At 37.4% G+C, this 22,231-nt stretch overlaps 1 protein-coding gene across 9 annotated transcripts in view; it reads left to right on the top strand.

Annotated features, from left to right (window-relative positions):
- NFIB (nuclear factor I B) overlaps nucleotides 1-22,231 on the top strand; it is a 587,047-nt gene that overhangs the window by 156,178 nt on the left and 408,638 nt on the right. For 8 of the 9 annotated variants that reach the window (XM_081802991.1, XM_081802992.1, XM_081802995.1 and 5 more), the window contains 3 exons: nucleotides 7,237-7,305; nucleotides 13,026-13,146; nucleotides 16,730-16,848. In XM_081802991.1, the coding sequence (XP_081659117.1) occupies nucleotides 7,237-7,305; nucleotides 13,026-13,146; nucleotides 16,730-16,848 (309 nt within the window). The remainder of the gene's footprint in view (nucleotides 1-7,236; nucleotides 7,306-13,025; nucleotides 13,147-16,729; nucleotides 16,849-22,231) is intronic. The other variant, XM_081802998.1, reaches the window with a different exon arrangement.

Raw genomic sequence — 22,231 nt, 5'->3', positions numbered from 1 at the left:
CAGTGAGTTCTTCCAGACTTTCACGAACTTTTCATATTTCTTTAAAATAAAAAATGGCTGTCATCCAAACCATTTTATGAAGCATGTATGTAACCCTAGTATGAAAACTTCACAAATGAAACAAAGATCCCCAGAAAAGTATACCAGCTACATAGAGAGAAGTCAGAAGAAACTGTTAACAAACCAATTTAGCAGTAAACTAAAAGAGCTACCTTGTGTGGGTGGATAAGCAAAGATAATTTAATCTAAGAATTCAGTAATATATAACAACAATAAATACTGTAAGGAAATTTAAAAAGGATGCCAAAAAAGCATTTAATGGTATTCAATAATCATTCTGATCAGAACACTTTTAAAAATCTGAGAGAACTAGGAATAAATGAACATATAAAATGATAAAAAAATCAATTATTAATTAATAGCCAACATTATCATTAACTGTGAAACTCTAGAAGAGATGTCATTAATATTAGGAAAAATATTCCTGAGAGCACAATTCCCATTTTACATATTTTTGCATGTTTGTTCAAAGAAATAATGCATAAATATCTGAAAAAAATCCAATTTTATTATAATTAAGTAAATGAAAATTATGACATTAATGTAATGATATCTTTTCTCTATCAACTTGCCACAATTAAAACAAGTCCCTGTTATGACTAATATGTAATTGTGGCAGCAGGGTGGTGACATGGACACGCTCATTCTGCCCGAGGGAGAAGAAATTGGCAAAAATCTTTATGGAAAGCAACTTGACAGTTTTTAACCAAGAGTTTTAAAAGCGTTTATGTCCTTTGACCCAGTAATTCCACTTCTGGGAACTCCAGCCTAAGGAAATTATGAGAATTGCTGACAAAGATTTGTGTACGAGGATGTTAATGGCAGTTCTGTTTATAATATTTTAAAAAATGGGAAATAACCTAAAATGCCAAAAAAAAGAGAATGGTCAAATAAAGTACAGCCATGCAGTGTAATATTATACAGACATTAAAATCATGCTTCTGAAAAACTGTTTAAAGGGAAAAATACAACGTGAATTAGAAAAAAAGCAGGATACAAACTCATTTAAATTTGATCTCCATTTTTAAAAATACATATTTTTATATATTACATATATGCAGGAAAAAGTTTAATGGACTGGAAGGAAACACTAAAAAAACAAATAACATTAATATAGTACTATCAGAGTGAGTTAAAGTCAGAAAATTGCTGTCCTTCTGCTGAATCATTTAAATCACCAAAGGGACATTTCATAGTGAAGGATAAACTTAATTCTAAATTAATACTGGAATGTGAACCTTGGCTATAGGCTGAGGGTCAGTCTCTAACAGAGAATCATTATCTTTGTAATGATTACTCTGTCTATTTCATAATCACTGTTTTCATTCTTCACTGTGGACAGTGCAGATCAGTCAAGAAACTGCAGATAAAGCCATGCCTTACAACACCACTACCAGAAAATCCCCAGTAGGTTAGTGGTGGTATCTGAAGTTATGTGAGGTTTGGCAAAGAGCTAGTATAAAATAATCTTATCTTCTCTCCCTTTGCATCCATAAACAAAAGGATTTAGGCGTCTTTTACACTCTGCGGAAGGAAGTGAACAATTGGAATCCTAAGGCTGGAAAATGCCTGCGAGATACCTAGGGGTCCTGTTCTTTCTCCAAATGAGCAAGCAGTGCAAGAAAACTAACAGGAAAAGGGCCCTGTAAAAAAGTGGAACATTTTGGGCTCCTGGGTGGCTCGGTGGGTTAAGTGTCTGCCTTCAGCTCAGGTCAGGATCCTAGGGTCCTGGGATGGAGCCCAGCACTGGACTCCCTGCTCAGCGGGAAACCTGCTTCTCCCTCTCCCTCTACCCCTCTTTCCCGCTTGTGCATGTGTGCAGGCACACTCTTCTCTCTCTCTCTCTCTCAAATAAGTAAATAAAATCTTAAAAAAAAAAAAAAAAAGTGGAACCTAAGCATTGCAGTGGGCTTTGGAGGTGCTCTTAATTCAGTTTCCTACCCAAAGTGAGAATTCTTAAATCTAATGGGGGGGTCTTTACTGCCTCTGGGAAACCCCCTATCTCTGTAGACACAAGTTTCGTCATCTGTAAAATGGGAACGCTTGCATGACAACCGGTAGGATAATTAGGAGCATTGTGAATTAATGCTTTTGAAGATCTTAGAGCAGTAGCTTGGCCTGTGTTGGCTGTTACCACCTTTGCAAGGTTTCCTATTCCCTTCTAGGACTTTTCTTATTGGATGACAAATCTGGTTATTGAGTCAAAAAACAGTTTCTGGAACTATGCAGAAGAAGTCTTATCCAACATCTACATTAACAGTCCTTCTAATACTTGAAGACAGCTTTCATGAATTTAATAACTGCTTTCTGTGGTTTTTTCTTTTTTAATTTCAAGAATAGAACACAGTAGACTATAAAAATGAGCGTTATCAGTTTTCCTTTGGATTTTCTATGTAAATGTTGTTTAACATTCAAATGGAGCTGATTATAATTTGAGATATTAACAGTTAGATATGCCATTGTGTCCCTTTGTTATTGTTTGTAAAGGAGGTTAAACACTATATTAACTTCTGAGTAGTGATTTATTGTTGCTTTTGTTAGAGAAAAATAAAAAAAAGAAGTAAAATAATATAATTTGATATTGCCTTTGAGAATTTTCAGTTTGCAGAGGTCTTTATTTCCTACTCAATTTTATTTTTTAAAAAGCATTACATGTAGTGTAAATACAGCATCACATAAATGCCAACTTGTTCTTTGCTTCTTGGCTTAAGCTGTTGTGTAATATTGCTCTGTAACCATTAAGCAGCTGCTCTGCCTCAGAGATGCTCATATTTCCTTTGGTAGATGAAGGGAATTCACTATATGAATGTCTCCAAATCGATTTAAAGTCGTTGGCCTTTGTATCAGCTATTTAGATTCACAGTGGTCTAGGTAACACATGAAAACCATGCTTCTGGAAGGCCCCAGCAGCCTGGAGCCCAGCAGCAGTAATAACCTGCATTTTGCTGAGTCTCATCCTCTGTACTTTGACAGGGCTCCTGACACTCTGCATGATTCTCCCCGGTTATTTTGCCAGAGTCCTTATGCATTCTTTCTTATATACTTTCTTGTATGCTATTAGCTATCCAAGTCCTCTGTCCTCCACTATTTCTTTCCTTTGCCCTCCTCATCTTGGGTAATGCCTGTCCATCGTAAGGCTGTGCTGTGTGCAAAGATGAATGGAGGAGGCAGCCGTCTGCTTCGGGTGCTTCTCCCAGGTTACCCAGTTGCCTGATTCCTCCCAGCCCCCACTGCCATAAGGTCATGGGGGGGGGTTGTGTTACCGCTCATCCTAGGGGGCCCTCCTTTCTGTGAAGTCTCACTATGCTCCATGCAGGACTGGAGCCCAGCGGGACCTGTGGGTGTTGCATTTTGTCAAGTGGGTGCCAAAGCAGTTCTGACATATTTGCAGTGCCTTTCATGGTTTCAGCAAAATAACTCTTTCAGGTTTCCTTGTCGATTCAGATTCCTTGGAACTTGAGGTGAGGGATGGAGAAGCACCCTGCTGCATTCCGAACTGCTTTCCCTTTTCTGTGAGATAGTCATTGTATCTGCCTGTGTGTGACTGCCTGTCTTCCGCTAGTAGGATTAGCTTGAGGGGGCTCCTCCCACCCGTATGATTTGGCTCCTGACGTCCGCACGCCATTCTGTCTTCATGAGTATGATGAAGAAGCGGATGGAGCCTTGACTACTCACTGGGGTAATAAGGAAATGAACTTCAGATGGTATCTACATATTGAAATGTTATTATGTATGACACATGATTTAATTTATATAAATATATTGAAATGTTCCCTAGTCACTCACTCATCAATTTATTTTACAAATATATTTATTTGAACTCTGACTCTTTAAACACTTCTGGTTTCTTGGTAGTTACTTTGTACTAAATGCCTCAAGTTGTACACTAGTAGGTAACAAAGTCATCTAATCATCATTCTTTCCCCTTCTACCCAAAAGCCTGAATAAACTCCTCAGCAGATGAGTTCCAGGGAATAACAGGAGTCAGTATAGTTATGCTTCAACCTTAAGCCATCTATACCTACATTATTACATAATTACTAAGATGCTTATTTATGACCCTGTTCCAAAAGGTTAAAATTTAAAATTTTGTTCTTTGTAAGCATTGATTTAGTGGTTAGTATATATATAGGCACTGAGTTGGTTGTTAAGGGAGATTCAGGGATGAACAAAACCCAAGTCACTCTCCCAAATAAAGGAGCTGATAATCCAATAAGGAACACAAGACTTGAAAACAGATATCCTGGACACTTGAATGTGTAAAGGGATGTAAAGAAGTACCGACCAGGTGCTCTGTGAATTCAGAAGAAAGAGATCATTTCTGGCTGGCGCAGGGATTGAGAGAGGAGGGTAGAGGGAATGGGTTACAGAGTGGATGGTGGTTGAGCTGGACATTGCAGGATGAGGACAGAGTATGCAGAGAGAGAGAGAGAGGGCCATCTGATCAGACGGAGGGAACTGCATGAGAAAGGTAGGAGGGCAGGCATTTACAGAGTACAATTGGGTGAGGACAAATAATCTTGTCTGATTGATTAAGTATATGAGCTGCCATCAAGATAAATGAGGTCTTGGGCGCCTGGGTGGCTCAGTCGTTAAGCGTCTGCCTTCAGCTCCGGTCATGATCCCAGGGTTCTGGGATCGAGTCCCACATCGGGCTCCCTGCTTGGCGGGAGGCCTGCTTCTCCCTCTCCCACTCCCCCTGCTTGTGTTCCTGCTCTCGCTATCTCTCTCTCTGTCAAATAAATAAATAAAATCTTTAAAAAAAAAAAAAAAGATAAATGAGGTCTTCATATTTAATGTATTTGCCAAGTATAAAATTTTATATTTGCTGTATATAAAGTATAATTTATTATACTTTACAAAAATGTGTATTGCATTTGTTGTTGTTTTATACAATAATAACCTACCATGGTTCAGAAAATTGAAAATATCTTTTCCCCCAACCACACAAAGGGACTCAATGTCCCTTTTTTGTCTTCATGGCTTTAAGTATCTTGTACAGTGTAGGCTACCTAAAAGTTGCTCAGTAATCACTGAAATGCATTCAACCTGGTGAAAAATTAAGTTGCTCAAGAAGTAGGAGTTTCTTTTTTTTTTTTTTTAAAGATTTTGTTTATTTATTTGAGAGAGAGAGAGAGAGCACAAGAAGGGGGAGCGGGAGAGGGAGAAGCAGACTCCCTGCCGAGCAGGGAGCCCGATGCGGGACTCGATCCCGGGACTCCAGGATCATGACCTGAGCCGAAGGCAGTCGCTTAACCAACTGAGCCACCCAGGCGCCCAAGAAGTAGGAGTTTCTTAAAATACAGGTACATCAAATGGGGACATTTTGTCATTACCCTCTTAAAAATGTCTGTTTTTTTCAGAGTAGGACTTAATATGATACCTAAGTTTTATCACCAGCTGAGATCTCTTAATTCCTTCACACTCTTTCTTTTGTTCTGTTTCTAAAGAAGGTAATCGTTGGGTATACTAATGTTCAGACATGCATGGCTCCTCAGTTCACAACAGTGAAGCATAGGAGCTCATTGAATGATTTTCTATCTTTTCATGCTATGTACAGTTAAAAAGTAGTGTGGTAGCTTTTGTTCTGGTAAAATTTCTAAATAAAGATTTACACGTAATTTGAGACCGTCCGGAATCCAGTGTGTGTAATTCAATGTATGGGTGACTGGTGACCCCACTGGCCAATCCTAACTCATTGGGAACATTGAATCAGTGCCTACTATGGATTTAATGTTTTTATCTCACTTATCATTCATAATAATTTTATTCTCTCTAGTTTTTATTTCTTTTTTAGAAAAGATTTTATTTATCCATTTGACAGAGAGAGAGAGAGAGAGAGCACAAGTAGGCAGAGCCGTAGGCAGAGGGAGAAGCCCGACGCGGGGCTCGATCCCAGGACCCCGGGATCACAACCCGAGCCGAAGGCAGCCGCCCAACCGACTGAGCCACCCAGGCGCCCCAATTATCTCTAGTTTTTAAATGAGGAGTCTGAGATACCAGGAGTCTAATAACATGATCAGGATTCCACACTGATAAAGTGTGGTTGGGTGTCAAATTCCAGCTCCCTGACTTGAGAGCTAAACCACCTATGACTCACAGTCCTGCCCTGAATCGAATCCCCTGGTTAGCCTCAAAACTTGATGTAACATCTGATCCACTTGCCGGTTCTAGAGTTTGTTTTCCTGGAAACATTTGCATTCTGAGGGCTTTCAGGCTTTTCTTATTCTCTTTCTGGGAAGCAGAGAGTAACCATATCTCTCCTCCTGGTATTCTGTCCCTCTTTGCCCTCAGCACACCTCCTGCACATCAATGAGAAGCTGGGGACGTGATCGGGTATTTGTGGGAGTGCTCATTTCTAATCCTGGACACAGCTTGACCAGATCCCAGACAGCACAGAACTTACTCAGGCTCCTGAACAGTGGGCCACAGTCACTGTGGACCCTGCACTTGGATGTCACAGAAGGGTCACGTGGCTTTCCTGGAGGCCTGGGGTTTATCACCGTTTGCTAGAAAAAGTATGCAGTTCTCGAAATGAAGGGAGTCCAAGGAAGTAGTAGCAAGAGTTGGGAGGGCAGTGGAATCATGTGAGGTATAGCAAAGGTGCGTGGAAATAGGTCTATGCAAAGTATTTGCCGTATGTGCAAGTTCTGCTTTTGTGTGATTCATGACCTTGGAACAAGGGTCGGGGAGTGCTGCTAACAGCAGCTCGCTTTTCTTTAATCAGGGAAGGATTTGTGAAAGAACAGTGGTTTCAAGAAATCTTTGAAGTAATTCCAACAAGGTTCTAATTGTGGTTGTGGTTTTCCTTTTTCATAAATGGGTGGACTTTAGTCTACCAGGTGCTACCGAGCTGAATGCATTCGGTAAGAACCCCTGAGTCTTCATTCTCTATGCGTGGGCTGTGGCAAATAAAACCATTCCAGTTGCCCTGTACATTTAGCAAGTGGGGTAAAAATTTCCCTAGGAAATTATTTGGCATCTCAACTTATTACTTTTGTTTAAACAGACCCCGGATTGCATTCAAAGAGTTTTGCTTTTACTTGTGTTTGTTACAAGCACGCTTGGTTTTTGTTCTAACCTTTGGTTTAAAAACACTTGAACAAATCCTAGCATTTAATCATTTATTTGCTTCCTGCTTGTGCTGATCTTTTTCCTCTTGATATTTATTTTCAGGTTACCTGGAGGATAGTTTTGTAAAATCTGGAGTCTTCAATGTGTCCGAACTTGTGAGGGTATCCAGAAGTAAGTAAATTGTTTTGTTACTATTTAATTTCACAGTATGATTTAAAATATTTTCTACTTTGAACCTTCAACACAGTATTAAGAATAACCACTTACTGGGAACATTTGAGTTTTAAAATTTCCATCTTTTTGATGAAATCATAAGTGGATATATTTTGTCAGATTTTCGAATATATTTGCATTTAGATCATCAAACTTTTGTAGTACAAAAATAATTGGGGGGTTGTTCTGATTGCTGTGTTATTGGTACTCATTTAATTCACTGTTCTTTCTGTGACCATAGATGGTCATTTATATCAAAGGAAGTGTGATTAATTAAATGTGCTCCATGTTGTTATGATAACCCACATAAGTTTCCTGTAGATAAGTGCTTTTTCATTTTACTAACGTTTTGGTGGGGGCTTGGAGATGTACAGGATATACACACTAACATGCAGAGTGTAGAGGGATGCAGAAATTAACTTTGCAGATTGTACTTTGGATATAGATAGAAAGCTATTGTGATCCAAAACAATGTCCAATTGTTTTAACTGGCCACCTCACCTGAGACACCATTCTTGACAGCCCGGATGAAATTTTTCTTGGGTTAAGTTCACCTGGCCAGCTACCTAAGCAAGGGAGTAGTTTATGGACTTAAGTCTTTTACGTATTACTAGTGTGTACAAATATACCTAAGATGTAGCTCTTAAGGCATTCATCATGTTAAAGGAGGTGACTCATTTCTTCTTGTTCTCTTTGATTTAGCTTATTTATGTAATTTTGAAGGCTATATTTTTACCTGACATTTTGTTAGAGAGCGTCGCCGTTTGGAATGATGTTACTCAGATGATGTAGTGGTGTTCGGTCCTTGTTTAAGTTGTGTTTTTCATCTGGGTCAAATTCAGAAATCTTGAACGGGAATTATGGTGATCCCAAAAGAACAAAGCAAGTTACTGAGGGTAAGTTTAGGTAGTGAGTTAGAGTTGTGGTCAGTGAAGTAATCCCCCAGCTGGGTGGTGACTGTCTTTCAAACCAGACTTTCTTAAAGAGTTCCTCTTTCTAGAGTGGCCAGTGCAAATAGCTTGTATCTCAGGGAGTTGTATACAAGAACATTTAAGACCTTCAGTAACTTATCCTTTCTGTTGTATTCCGCGGTAGATAAATACATGCCCCAAAGACTTCTGTCATGGATCTGTTTACTTAGGACAGTGCAGGAGACCAAAACCTAATATCCTATATCCCAGCAACTCTAGGGTTCATGTTTGCTGAATAGGAGGATTCTGATGGTCTTCTCCATTCTGCCATGAGCCTTGCATGTTTTTCCCAATCAATAATGTGGTATGGAAGGCCTCTGACATTTGAAAGTTTTGTGTTTATTTTTAATTTGGAAAGGAACGTGCCTGACTTACTCACTGCCACTTTCTGGCATCATGTAAGGAAGGGGGAATTTGAAAGTGTGGGGTGGTGTTGTGTGTGTGTGGGGGGATGTTTTCCCTACACTGTTCTGCTACAGTTACGAGACATTATAACATTATTTGTTTAAATTTGTCTTTTCTTAAATTTCATGCTATATTTCCTCCTTCTCATGAGAAGGACCAAAGAGGCATCTTTTAGACAATATTATCAGTTCCTCATTATAGGTGACATCATGCTAGATGCTATAGAAGGAGAGCCACATAGAACTTTTAAAAGCCCAGAGTGATATTTTGAAAAATCTGAATTTACACATAAATAAAGATTTAAAAGACAGCTTTCCAGAACAGTTCAAAAGTGAGGTAGGTTTAATATACTTCACTCATTCTTTTTAAACTGATACCATCCTCTCTTAGAGGTCTTTAAGTTATGTTACAACACACGTTACTGATCTGTAATTAGTATATTATCTATATTCATTCATTAATTTATTCAGCAAGCATTTATTTTCTACTCTGTATGTAAATAGGTGTCTCTGAAATGCTTGAGAAGTTATTCTCCTAAGTGTTTTAATATATCCACATCATAATCTTATTTACACAATTGAACTTCGTTGTTTATGAAATACGGGTTTGCTAAGTAAGCAGAAACTTCAGCGCGACCCTTACACTGTATATCACAAGTTCTGACTTCTTGAGGGTTTACAGTATGTTAATGGTTTCTGGCCTCCAGGGTTTGACTATCGTATGACCTGCTAATGTGTCTGTTGACTTTAGCTAATGAAGCTCCTCAGTTTTAGGATAGTGATCTTTCTGTTGAATGATATTATCTCCATCTTGAAAGTTGATTTAGGATCAGCTTTTGGAGTGAGAAGAACAGTAAGAGAGATTAAGGGTTGGCTTCTAACCCTTAGAATCTGAGGTTCTTTGGAGCTTCATTTCTAAGAGGATATTGGCAGCCTCTTAAACATGATTTGCAGCTTTCAGACTTTGCAGCTCTCCAGGAGAGGTGCTAACGCTGATCTTTGCATCTGATGTAAGTTCTTCCAGAGGCTTTTAAACAGGAATATCAGCCTCAGACTTGCCATGCTCACATACTCTCTTTATTATTAAATACATTTAGTGAGTGCTGCTTTAGAATTTGCCCAGGTTTATTATTAATCTACTCCTCTTCTTGTACGCTCCCCTTTAATGTCCGAAGGCACATTACATTTTTGCAGTGGTCATGTATAAATCTGTGGATAAATTATTTTGATTGCTGTCCTGATAGTCTGTAATAATCCTTCTTCAAGAGAATTTAGAAAAACAAAATTTCCAAAGATTTTTTTTTTTTATTATTTTACTATAAATTTCTTCTAGTATGTTTATGGCCAAGCAATCTGTGTTGACTCTTAAGCCATATGTATGAAAGAGAAACTACAGATCGTTGCTTAAATGTTGCATGAGCTTCATAAATTTTAAGTACTTTACATAAGTTATAACCTGTAAGTTTCCTGTTAGTAATTCAGTTCTTTGAATTGTATCCATTACTGTTGCAGAAGGTTGGACAGATTACTGGCTTTCCCTGAGTCCCTCAAATGCCTCCTTCTAGCACATACCCTGCTTTCCAATGTCACATAGAACATGGTTCTAATAATAAACTTGAAAGCATGTGGTTACTGTGGGATTTCTTACCTTGCTTTTTTTTTTAAACCTCCGGTGTACCTCAGGCCACAACAAACAGTTACATTTTAGCTGCCCAAAGAATTCAAGCCATTTGGCATAGTTACCCATTGAATACAAATATTTTCTGTGTTATTAAAATGAAGTTAAAATACATTATATAAAAAGAATAATTTAATAGAAGGCATAAACTCCAGAAGTTTGGAGCTGAGACTAATCTTGTATATAATGATTTAATTTTTAATAGGGGAAGAGAGAGATTCATCGTATATTCTTTGATTACTTCTCTGCAATAACACATGTGCTTCCTAGTCGTACTTTCTTAAAAATATTATAAGTAAATCTTGACCGACCTGCTATTGACATACAATTCAGCTGACAGCGAACACATGTAGTGAACACATCAAAATTCTGGGGAAGAAAAATTCCCTGAAAATCTGCAGTCCTTTTGGAATCGTGTATTCAGTTTGAAGCAGTTGGAAGAGAGGAAGATTAAGCAGACTATATGTTCTTAGAGGGAATCACGAGGGCTCTAGAGTTTTGTTGCCATAGCCCCAGGACACACTTTCTCTCATTAGAGCTTTTGGAGACCTGATAAAAAAAGGTAAAGAAAGACACTATTCTTGAGCACTGTCCTTTGACACCAACCTGCCTGGTCTCTCCTTGCATATTATCTCTGCCCGAGATGTTGCTCTTGTAGAAACCCCTGTTGAGAATGACCTCCCCTTAAGACCTTACTCATTCTCCAAAGTCCAGTGCAAGCTCTGGGTTCTCCAGAGGGTTCCTGGATCATTCAAGCCTGTATTGGGTTCTTCTTCCCATGAAATCCCATAGCATTTATTGGTGCTGTCATTCACTTGGACTGTTTCATTATAATCAGCATTATGCCGGTATTTCTATTTTTTCAGGAGTGTTTTGTTTACCCAGCTTGTTACCCAATCTGTTTTGTTAAGGACAGGAACTGTCTTAGACTATTTTGTATCCCTTGCAGCACCTGCCAGTAATAGACACAAACAACTTGTTGAAGGAACAGACTTTCAACAAATAGGTTCATTTATAACTCTTCATCTGCTTTTAGCAGTGGTTTCAACTGTTCACCCTTTGCTAACCACTCCAGGCTGCCAGGGAAGAGATGTGGGGAAGAAATCAAGGAGAGAGGGCTCTCACGTTTGGTGAATAACTATTATGCACTAGGCACGATGCTGGGCTTTTATCACTCCTTATCCCATTTCATCTTCAAAATAATCATATGGGGTAGGTGACTGGTATTCTCATTTTGTAGCTTGGGAAACTGAGGCACATAGCTCAGAAGTGGCAGAGAGAGTTCAAACTAAATGGCTACCTCCCAGGACTCTACCCCTTCTAATACAACATGCTGCCTCACGGGTCTATTCAAGATGTCTAGAAATAATTTTTTTTAATTTGAATAGATGTAAACCATTATACAAAAACCAATACTTACATACAAGAATCTCAGTTCATACTATATCAGCAGAGTCAAAAAGATTTCTTGATTTACAAAATAATACTTTAAAGTACAAAACTCCATGAGTACATTTTATTTATTTTTATTTGTTAATAAATAATTTATTTTTAATTTTTTTCATGAATACATTATGAATGTTATAAAGTTGGGCATATAAACTTTTTTTTTTTAAACATAACTATTGAGTAAAACCACACTTAACTATTCATATATGAACTTGAATATGTATTTTGGGAAAAAAAAAACTTGGCTCTTCACGTTTGTCAACTTTACCTGTGTACCTGTCCTAATATAAGAATTCGTTATACCGGGGCGCCTGGGTGGCTCAGTCGTTAAGCGTCTGCCTTCGGCTCAGGTCATAATTCCAGGTCCTGGGATCGAGCCCCGCATCGGGCTCCCTGCTCAGCGGGAAGCCTGCTTCTCCCTCTCCCACTCCCCCTGCTTGTGTTCCCTCTCTCGCTGTGTCTCTCTCTGTCAAATAAATAAATAAAATCTTTAAAAAAAAAAAAAAAGAATTCGTTATACCAAGTAATTATTCATATGATTTCTAATGCGTTTTACCATGTTAATATTCGAATTTCATTAACTTAACAGCAATTTGGTTTTTGAGAACCAACTTAGAGGGCACCTGGGTGGCTCAGTCGGTTAAGTATCTGTCTTTGGCTCAGGTCATGATCCCAGGGTCCTGGGATTGAGCCCTTCTTTGGGTCCCTGCTCGGGGTGGGGGTGGGGGGTCCTGCTTCTCCCTCTCCCCATCCCCGCTCATGCTCTCTCTCTCTCAAATAAATAAAATCTTAAAAAAAAAAAGAACCAACTTAATACAAAGCGCCTTGTTTGGTGCTGAGCAATAGGAAACATGTCGTTTCCTCTGACGCATCTATAGACTAGTGTGGTGACAGATGTAGTGAAAACTAATACAAAGGAGTGAGTGAAGAAGGTTGGAGAGTGGGAATAGGGGAAGTGGTAACCAATGATTATAGTCTGAGTGCCTCAAGTTTCCAGACTTGAACACTGGCGTCCTGAGGAGGTCTCCAAGTCATACCCCGGTGGACGGTTGGTATTAGAGTCTCAGGGTAAAGAGAGTTTGCCCGGAGGTGTGGACTGTATTAGATTATTACATTGAACTAGAGATGACCAGTGTAAAAGTCATTCCTGATGTTTCTTTCTGTTTTATTCCTCAGCGCCCATAACCCAGGGAACTGGAGTCAACTTCCCAATTGGAGAAATCCCGAGCCAACCATACTATCATGACATGAACTCGGGGGTCAATCTTCAGAGGTCACTGTCTTCTCCACCAAGCAGGTAACTGAAAGAGGAGTTGCACTTGTTCTCAGTCTATATGCAGCTGGGTAGATAGGTAGATATGCAGATAGGTAGGTAGATAAAGAGATCGGGGAAACAAAGCCAAGAGTTCAAGACTTTTTGCTGATTCTACATGAATTTTTACTCTTACCTGGTTAAATTTATTTTGATATTTGAAAATTAAATGGAATTGTTCAAAACATTAGAAACATCTTTTGGGTGGAACAAGGGAATTATATTCCCTTCATATAAAAATATGAATATGATTTTATTCTTTTCTATGAAATATTAGAATTCTACAAGTTCACTAAATCTTTTAGTGACTTAAAAGCAATGTTGTCATGGCAGAGAGCCCTTGTCTGTAGATTGATCCATCCTGGTAACTTCTACCCTAATATCACATCCAAGCTCTGGGTATAGTAAAACGTGAAAAATAAAATGTGTCATCTACTTAACCTTAAAAGTAAAGGTCTTATTCTAGGCCACACTTTGCTAATGTCTTCAGTGAGTCGGTATTTTTTTTAGTAATTTAGTTGATTCTTAGTCACCAATGAAAGTATTACCTGCTCTGAGATTTGGTTTGACCAGCCTTTGAGGGGCAAGAGCTACAGCGAGGCTACTGTACTTTTTAGTTCCCTGTTAACATTCTCACTTTTCTCTCTTGACTTTCTGATTGTAACTTTGAATCCCACAGAAGTTTAAAAAGAGGTTTCCTATTTAAATGAGGGATAAATAGCTTGGAAAGTTGTTTGCGCAGGATTTAGTGATGATATGTTCCACTGTTATTGGATGCCAGAAGAGGACTGAGTTACTGAGAACTAAGATGAATAAATATTATAGCTTTATTGGTTTTTTTTTTAAGCTGGATCTTCAGTATATGAAGATCCATCTCATTTTCAGAGCATTACATATACCCATGATCAAATGTAAGAGCATACATGAATTGCAGAGCAAAACATTTCATTTTATAATATCCATTTTTTTAAGAATAAAAGAATATTGGGTAATTATTTTCCTATGCTCTTCTCAATAATGAAAGTCAATTGCATTTGAATTAATTACGGGGCTGTGCACTTTTTATGTTTATTAACTAAGTTCAATTTTATATCATTTATGGTCAAACTGTGTCTTCATATTGTTAGGTTACATAGCAAAGTAATTTGGTTTATTGTCACTCAGATTGTCTATGACATGGTTGGGTCTTAAAAATGCTTTAGTTTTTCTAAATTTGAAATATGAAAAGTACGTTTCTATTTGGTCTGATGGATCAGTATGTTGTCAACACAGATATTTCTTCATAGTCATTTGGTTTCAGATGTTATGCCATTCAGAAGGTTTCAAAAACATTTCTCTATTATTTCCTTATTAAAAACTTTTCTCTCTCACTTTAAGTGTTCTGTACATATTTACTACTGATTCACAGCTGAGAGAATTAGATTAAAGGAGAGTTTAAAAAACCATGCATTCTAACTTTGGATACCATAGGAATAAATTAAAGGACTATTATTTACTCCCATTGTGGTGTCGCATGGATAAAAACTGCTATCTTCTACATCATGTTAATACTCTGGGAGTTGTGAGTCAAATATTAATCACAAGTACCTCTGTGAATACGTACCCATGCTTCTAGGATTCCAGATGTACACAGGCTTCTAGGATTTGGAAACAGTGCAGCAAAAAAAAACACGGTCTTGGAAGTCAGAAGTCCTTACTTTGTGGCAGACTACTTCCACTAACATGCCCTGGGAATTCACTGAATTTCTCCGAATTTGTGTCCCCACTTGTGAGAAAAGGGAGGACTGATTTATGGGTAGGACTTAGAAAGTCAGTTCCAACTCTGAAATCCTATGACATGTTTATTATCACTACACAAAATTAATTCAGAAGATATCTCTCTTTGGTTTTTACCTGTGGTTCTTTTTTTTTTTAATTTAAAGAAAAAAATCCATTTTCATAGTCATAATTGACCGTTTAATAGGGTATTGATGGGAATATATGTAGGAGTATATCATGCAAGATGTCCTATGCCATGACATAGCTTTTAATTTTATTTATTTATTTATTTATTTATTTATTTATTTATTTATTTATTTTTGAGCATGGGGGCAGGAGGGTGGGCAGTTTGGGGAGGGAGAGAGAGAATCTTAAGCAGGCTATATGCCCAGCACAGAGCTCAACACAGGGCTTGATCCCACAACCTTGAGATCATGACCTGAGCCGAAATCAAGAGTCAGACACTTAACCAACTGAGCCATCCAGGTGCCCCCATGACATAACTTTTTAATCTCTGCCCTAAATATTCACTTTTCTTAATAACTGGGATGAGCCATGTTTTCTTTATTAAATTGTTTTATTTATTTGTTTGTTTGTTTATTTATTTATTTATTGAGAGAATCTTAAGTAGGCTTCACACCTAGCATGGAGCCAAATGCAGGGCTCAGTCTCACGACCCTAAGATCATGGCCTGAGTCAAAATCAAAAGTCTGACTCTTAACCAACTGAGGCATCCAGGCGTCCCGAAAATGTATCTTTCTAAAAGTATACTGTTTGGGGGCGCCTGGGTGGCTCAGTTGTTAAGCGTCTGCCTTCGGCTCAGGTCATGATCCCAGGGTCCTGGAATCGAGCCCCACATCGGGCTCCCTGCTCAGCAGGAAGCCTGTTTCTCCTTCTCCCACTCCCCCTGCTTGTGTTCCCTCGTTCACTGTGTCTCTCTCTCTGTCAAATAAATCTTTTTTAAAAAAATAAAAATATACTGTTTGTTTGAATTTGGCAGTGACCTATTTTCTTGAGAATAAAAGATCATAACCTAATTTTTTAGAAAAAATATAAAGAAGAATATATGAAATAATTTAAAATCAATAAAGTCTTACACAGATTTTTATATTATTAATTGTATGGTTACTAATAATAATTACTACTTAATAAGTATCTTCTAAATGCCAGCCACTTAACTAAGAGCTTTACATTTAATCCTCTCAACCACTCCTCTTTGAACTAGGTTTTATTATTTCCATTTTACAAATGATTAAACTGAGTTTAGAAAGGTTAAGGAGCTTACTATTAAGAAGTAGTGAGTGGCCTAGACAAGATTTGCTACTAGGCTGGTTCCACTCCAAAGCTCATGTTCTACTGACTCCTTCGCCTTATGTTTGAATTAGTATGAAAGAATTACATTGGTATGGCAAGCGCTATGCTAATAAATATTATTAGCATTGATAATAATGATAAGAGTCAGGTGTAATCTTAATAATTTTAAAGTTAGTACACATATCACATCAAAAATTCACTTTTTACTACAGAAGTTTCTTTGGAAACACATTTCAAAAGGTAAATATAATAAGCACCCTATCGTTAGGCAGGTACAGGTATAATATGGTGTAATAAATGACATAGACAACTAGAAGCATTTGCTACTCCTATTGAAGTCTGGAATACTCTCCATTATTTCAGAAATGATTCTGAGATGCTATTACTTGTGTTTATGGAAATTTTCATACTAAGAATCTTCTCAAATTACATACTTTCACCTGCTACACACCCCCTTAGACATCCCATTAATGCAACTGTTGTCATATTTTAACAGCAAAAGACCCAAAACTATATCCATAGATGAAAATATGGAACCAAGTCCTACAGGAGACTTCTATCCGTCTCCGAATTCACCAGCTGCTGGAAGCCGAACATGGCATGAAAGAGATCAAGGTAAGCGATGACGGATTCCTCTGGGGACATCAGAGTAAGATGTCAGCTTGTTTCAGAAGTTTCCTTTAGTCAAAATTTCATCATTGAGTCAATATGGATGATATTTTCTTCCTAAAATGATTGCAGTAAAATTATTTTGAAGATACTGCACTAGTCACCTGTCATCAAAGTTATAAAAATCCCTTATTTTCTGTGTTGGGCTTTTTCTCCCAGACAGAGTGATGTTTTAGAACCACCAATTGTGCATGTGACCGATTATGGTTTGTCTGCATTCGTTGACCGGATTGCAGCCAAACCGCAAGGTCTGAGTCCATTAGATCAGTCTGCTACTCTGTATGGGGTGTTTCAGGGAGGAACCACACTTCCAGCAGGTTGCAGGGGATAGTTACTGACCATTCCCATTTAAAGGAAGTCATAATTCCCTTTGGAAGTCGGTACAGCATAAACAATAAATTCAAGTGTAATATAACAAACTTCATGTCTGAGTCAATCTGGTTGTTCCTTCTAGATGAAACTATGACCCACTTGTAGGGCAGCTTCGGGTGAAAAATATAACTTTATAGGTATTATTTGGCTCGCTAAATCCAGACTTAGCTCTTTTTCATTCTTAAAGTCTGTTGGGTCAAATATATTTCATCAGACATCCTCATGCCTTTTTGCCGCAACTAGCGAGAGATTAGTAAGCATGGAAATAAAAAGAATTAACTAACTGCAATGTCTTGTTGGTATGTATGTGTGCAAATACGATTTATATCATCAGCACAAAAAATAATTGAAAATTGTCTTTTAAATCAAATTTTACAGTTTACTAAAAATGTAAAAAGAAAAATCTCTTTATCAATGGTTTTTAGCCCATGACTTGCGTGTATGTTTCTGAGGCTGGGCAGCTGTATACTAGGTTATTTCAGGAAGCAAATAACTGAAGCATAGGCAGTTCAAGCCAAAATCAGTTCCTTATTCAGGACTTATTTGCTGTTGCACATTTGAAACAGGGTGCCTGGGTGAAGGGGGCATCGGGTGACTCAGTTGGTTAAGCAGCTGACTCCAGATCTCAGGTCAGGTCTTGATCTCACAGTAGTGAGTTGAAGCCCCATGTTATGGGCTCCATGCTGGCTGTAGCACCTACTTAAAAAAATATATATATATTCCACTAGGAAAAAAAAGTAGTGAAAAATCTTCATGGAGGCATTGGACTTTGAGTCAGGTGGGTCTCCTTTAGCCTGTTGAGATTTTTAACTGGTAAAGAAGGGAGCAGAGTTGTCAGAGAGAAAACCATAGCCAAACACTGTGTGAGAGTAAGATTCAGAATGATGTGTTGTACTGTGTGGCTGGACACTGTATAGAAGGAAGTAAGGAGAGGTGATGGGTCATTTTGCGGAAGGATCTGAAAATCAGCTGGAGAGTTTTGGCTCTGAGATGACCCCCCACCCCCGCACTCCCCCATGCCCCCACCCCCCAGCCCTTCCAAATCTATTCTTCAAACAGTAGACAAAATCTCTATAAAACATAATAACGTGGTATTACTCCTCTGCTTAAATCTTTCAGTAACTTGCCACTCCTCTTAGGTGAAAATCAGAATCCTCTCATGAGGGGCAGTCCCCGTTCCTTGCTGTTGTTTCTTGCACTTTAGCTTGCTGCTTTGTTAATATTTGGGAAGGCAAAACCCAAGACCTTCCTCTCAGCCATGCCCTTTGGGATTCTCGTCTTCTAGCTCTTCATCTCGCAAATTTGGGGGCATCTTTCAAGCCCCAGCCTAAATTGATTAATTCCAATCTAAATTCGGTCTTCCTATTTTCCTCTCCTGACACCCAGTAGTGTTCCTTCATTGTTCTCATAATAAATAGTTACGTACTTGTTTGTGGGATTCATTGTCTAAATCCATCTGCTCTGTGAGGGCAGGGACCTTATGGATTTGGGCTATTATGTAACCAGCACCCTGGTGCATAGTAGGGACACACAAGATATTTGTTGGATAAATGAAATATTGATAGGCACAGTATCAGTCTCATTAGTGAAGGCAAGAACTTTCACCAGACTTGCAGAAATAAGAATAAAAACCAAACCCTCGACCCTTTCTATTTTATTGCTTGTTTAACTGGTATTGTCAGTTTGTTTTAAACAAAGCCATATTTTCCTCTTGAGAAAATTATTCTGGAAAAGATTCTAATGGTAATAATAACATTGTGAATGTGTGGGAATGGGTGTGTTGTTCAGAAGTGTAGGTGTTCTTTATTATAGAGAGTGTCACTTTGTAAAAATTGATTCCTCTTTCAGCCTATTGAATAAAGGCAATCTCAAATCATATTATAAAACATTTTTGAAAAGTAGAAGGGAAACTGTCATTCTTCCTCTTTGTAAAATCATTGTATTGTCTTGGTGATTTTCTTTTGTCAAGATGACTAGAATTATTGGAGAAGTCTGTGAGGGCATATTTTATTAAGAGTAAGGAAGAATGATCCATTCTCAAGTGTGCTTAAAAAAAATACTCTGTCACTTTAATTCTGAAGACCCTGAAGACTTTGTAATGTGCACAATAAGCCATTGTGGGAAGAAGTCTTGAACTACAATAAAAAAAAAAAAAATGAGGGCAGTACAGTACTATCTTTATAAATTTGCTAAGCCAGATGCAGTCCTTTTGTTCTTAGAAAATTGCTTTTTTTTAAATTTGCAAAATAAAATGCCCCATGGTTGTTCTTGTCCGTCTTCAAATGTTCTTCAGACACATTTGGCTGTCACGAAGGGGGTATTCTAAAGTGCGTATTGAGTACCACTTGATATTTGTAATGGATTTAGTACATGTCTTATACTTGTTTCTCCCACAAAGCCTGCACTAATTGGTAATCAATAACTACTTATTGGTTAATTAAAATATGCTTGTGTTTATAATTGGCAGAAGTGTTCAAAATTTACCATTAATTATTTCCTGGGAATACCTTATTCTGGTAGTATTAACTTTGCATTAAAATCTACTCTTGGCCATAGCCCTTAGCAACACTGATTTTTGAAATAGAAGAATCAAAGATAGCAAAATTATGGACAATATATGGCATTCTACTTTCCCTCATAATCTGAAGCACCAGCCTAAGCCACTGAAATTTTTTTCCAACTAGGCCAAAATAAAGGATATAAGATAGCCAAATTAATATACTCACTTTATTTTAAAAAGCAATTAGGCAAATTTTTAATGCAAAATCTAGGTTCATGTAATGACAAATATTTATGTACCTATTAGTAGTTTAATGGAAAAATATCTTTATTTTAGGGTATTATAAACATAATTAGTTATATTTGTATGTTCGTTTTTTTTCCCCCCACAACACAGAAAAGTTATCATGTCCTATAAAAGAATTATAATTTTTAGTGTTGCGGAATAGAGACATGAACATTTTAAGACTGAGCATTATGTAATAGCGTTAAACATTTGGTAGGAATCTCTATAATTCACTTAACATTTCTCCTGATGTATAGTGAGGAAAATTAAATTTATCAGCATCTACATTATGTAATACTCATATTTTTATTTGTGTTGTTTTACACATAGAGAAGGAAAAAAGAAAACTGGCTACTAACAAAGGGCTATATAACCACTGTTACATTCTTTTCTTAGATTTTAGAATATTTTTTCCTCTTTAATCTCTTCTATGAATTTCCTAGTCTTAAACTTTCTGACTGCTTCTACCTCTGTTGAAAACTTTGGTTTTTTTGGATACGGTGTTCTACCATTTTCAACTTTAATGGTTAAATTAATAGAACCAGATGAGCTTATCAGTGTGCATGCTAACAACTTCCTTTATTCCAATACCACAGAAAAAATACCATCTGAGACCTTGCGTACCTTAATTTTTTTCCACCTGAGTCAATTCAGAGACTCAATTCCTAGTTGATGTATTTTTCTTGAAATCATTAGAGTGCTTCTTTGTAACTTCTGAAAAAGGAGGAAAAACCAAGACCTATCTCTTGTTGGTTTTTCCTCCAACTCCAGTTACTTTTATGGGACTAGATCTTGTATGTTAATGCCTAGGAATTTAACAGACTGACAAATAGTATGCTTGGACATTTGAAACAATGCTTTATCAATATCAGTATCTTCCACTGCTGATTCATCTAAGCCTCATCTAAGGCTCCTGAAACTCTATTTAGTAGACACTTATGGTACAGTAAATATATTTGTAATATACAGCGGGGCTTTCTAAGTGGAAAATTTAGCAGCTTCACAGTCTGATGAGTATTTAAACGACTTATAATCTTAGTTTTATAATATGTAAATTCAAAAAGACTTGTATGCAGTAAAATTTTATTAATTCCTACACATTTAGGATTTGGGATAATTGGACTCAATTAACATTTATCAAATGCCTGTTATTTGCCAGAAAGTTTTCTAGGCATTGGGCACATAAATATGAATAAGTTAAATTTCCAGGCCTTGACCTGCTGAGCAGAAAAATAGTTTTTTACTATTTATGAAAAAAGGTTCTTCACGGAGAATAAATCATGTAAGCCAGACTAGGAGGGGACTGTCTCCATGCCTCAGAACTAGCTTACCTTTAAGCACTATGAGAAGTAAATCTTTACGCAAAAGTCAATGAATTGGTATGTTAGCACAAACTAGCACTACTTAGCGGTATATTGGTATGTAATTACAATTTTAAGGATAGTTTAAAAATGCATACTGGACTCTCAAATAAGCAATATTTGAGGCATCATGTTCTGGTTGCTATGACTACTAGGAAATAACACACTAATTTTAAAAGTTTTTAGAGTTCTGTCACATAAATAAGTCTCTTCAGTTAGTCTTCTGAAATTTTAATAGATTTCTGAGCCCTAGAGATTTCTTTCTAATAATTTTTCAAACGTTCTCACTAGTAATATAGTTTTAGATGTTGTGCTCAATGTTAGTTTGCACTTTTTAAATAGAGTTCTAGGAGGATATGGTGTTAAATAGCCAATGAATTAAACCAAAAATCTCCAGGGAACACGGGCTAGAGAATAATAATGCCAGCCCAGCATCATGAGTTCAACCAGGCACAGGAAATAGAGTGATAGAACCAGAATCAGAGACCAGCATTTCTTAGTGTGAATTTAAGGAATGTTAATAAGCACACTAGATACAAGAGCATTCAGCTGGGTTTAGAAAATTCTATCTGAACAAAAATGTAAACTTTTTTCATTCATGATTGAATTTGTGGAATGTTTAATGTACTGCCGGGCGCCATCAATGTGACTATCCATGAGTGGATATTGACTGATTTGTGTTTAAGTTTGTGACTTCAGGACCTTTTTTTTTTTTTTAATTCAAGAATCTATAGGGAAGAAAGTTCTAGGTTCAAACTTTGGAAAACAGTGCTCTAGCCCAAACTACAGTCCAACAAATGATATAATCTCA

The sequence above is a fragment of the Leptonychotes weddellii genome, chromosome 14 (assembly GCF_054177405.1).
Source record: "Leptonychotes weddellii isolate Sample4059 chromosome 14, ASM5417740v2, whole genome shotgun sequence".
NCBI lineage: Eukaryota > Metazoa > Chordata > Mammalia > Carnivora > Phocidae > Leptonychotes > Leptonychotes weddellii.
This window is presented reverse-complemented; position numbering and strand designations above follow the sequence as displayed.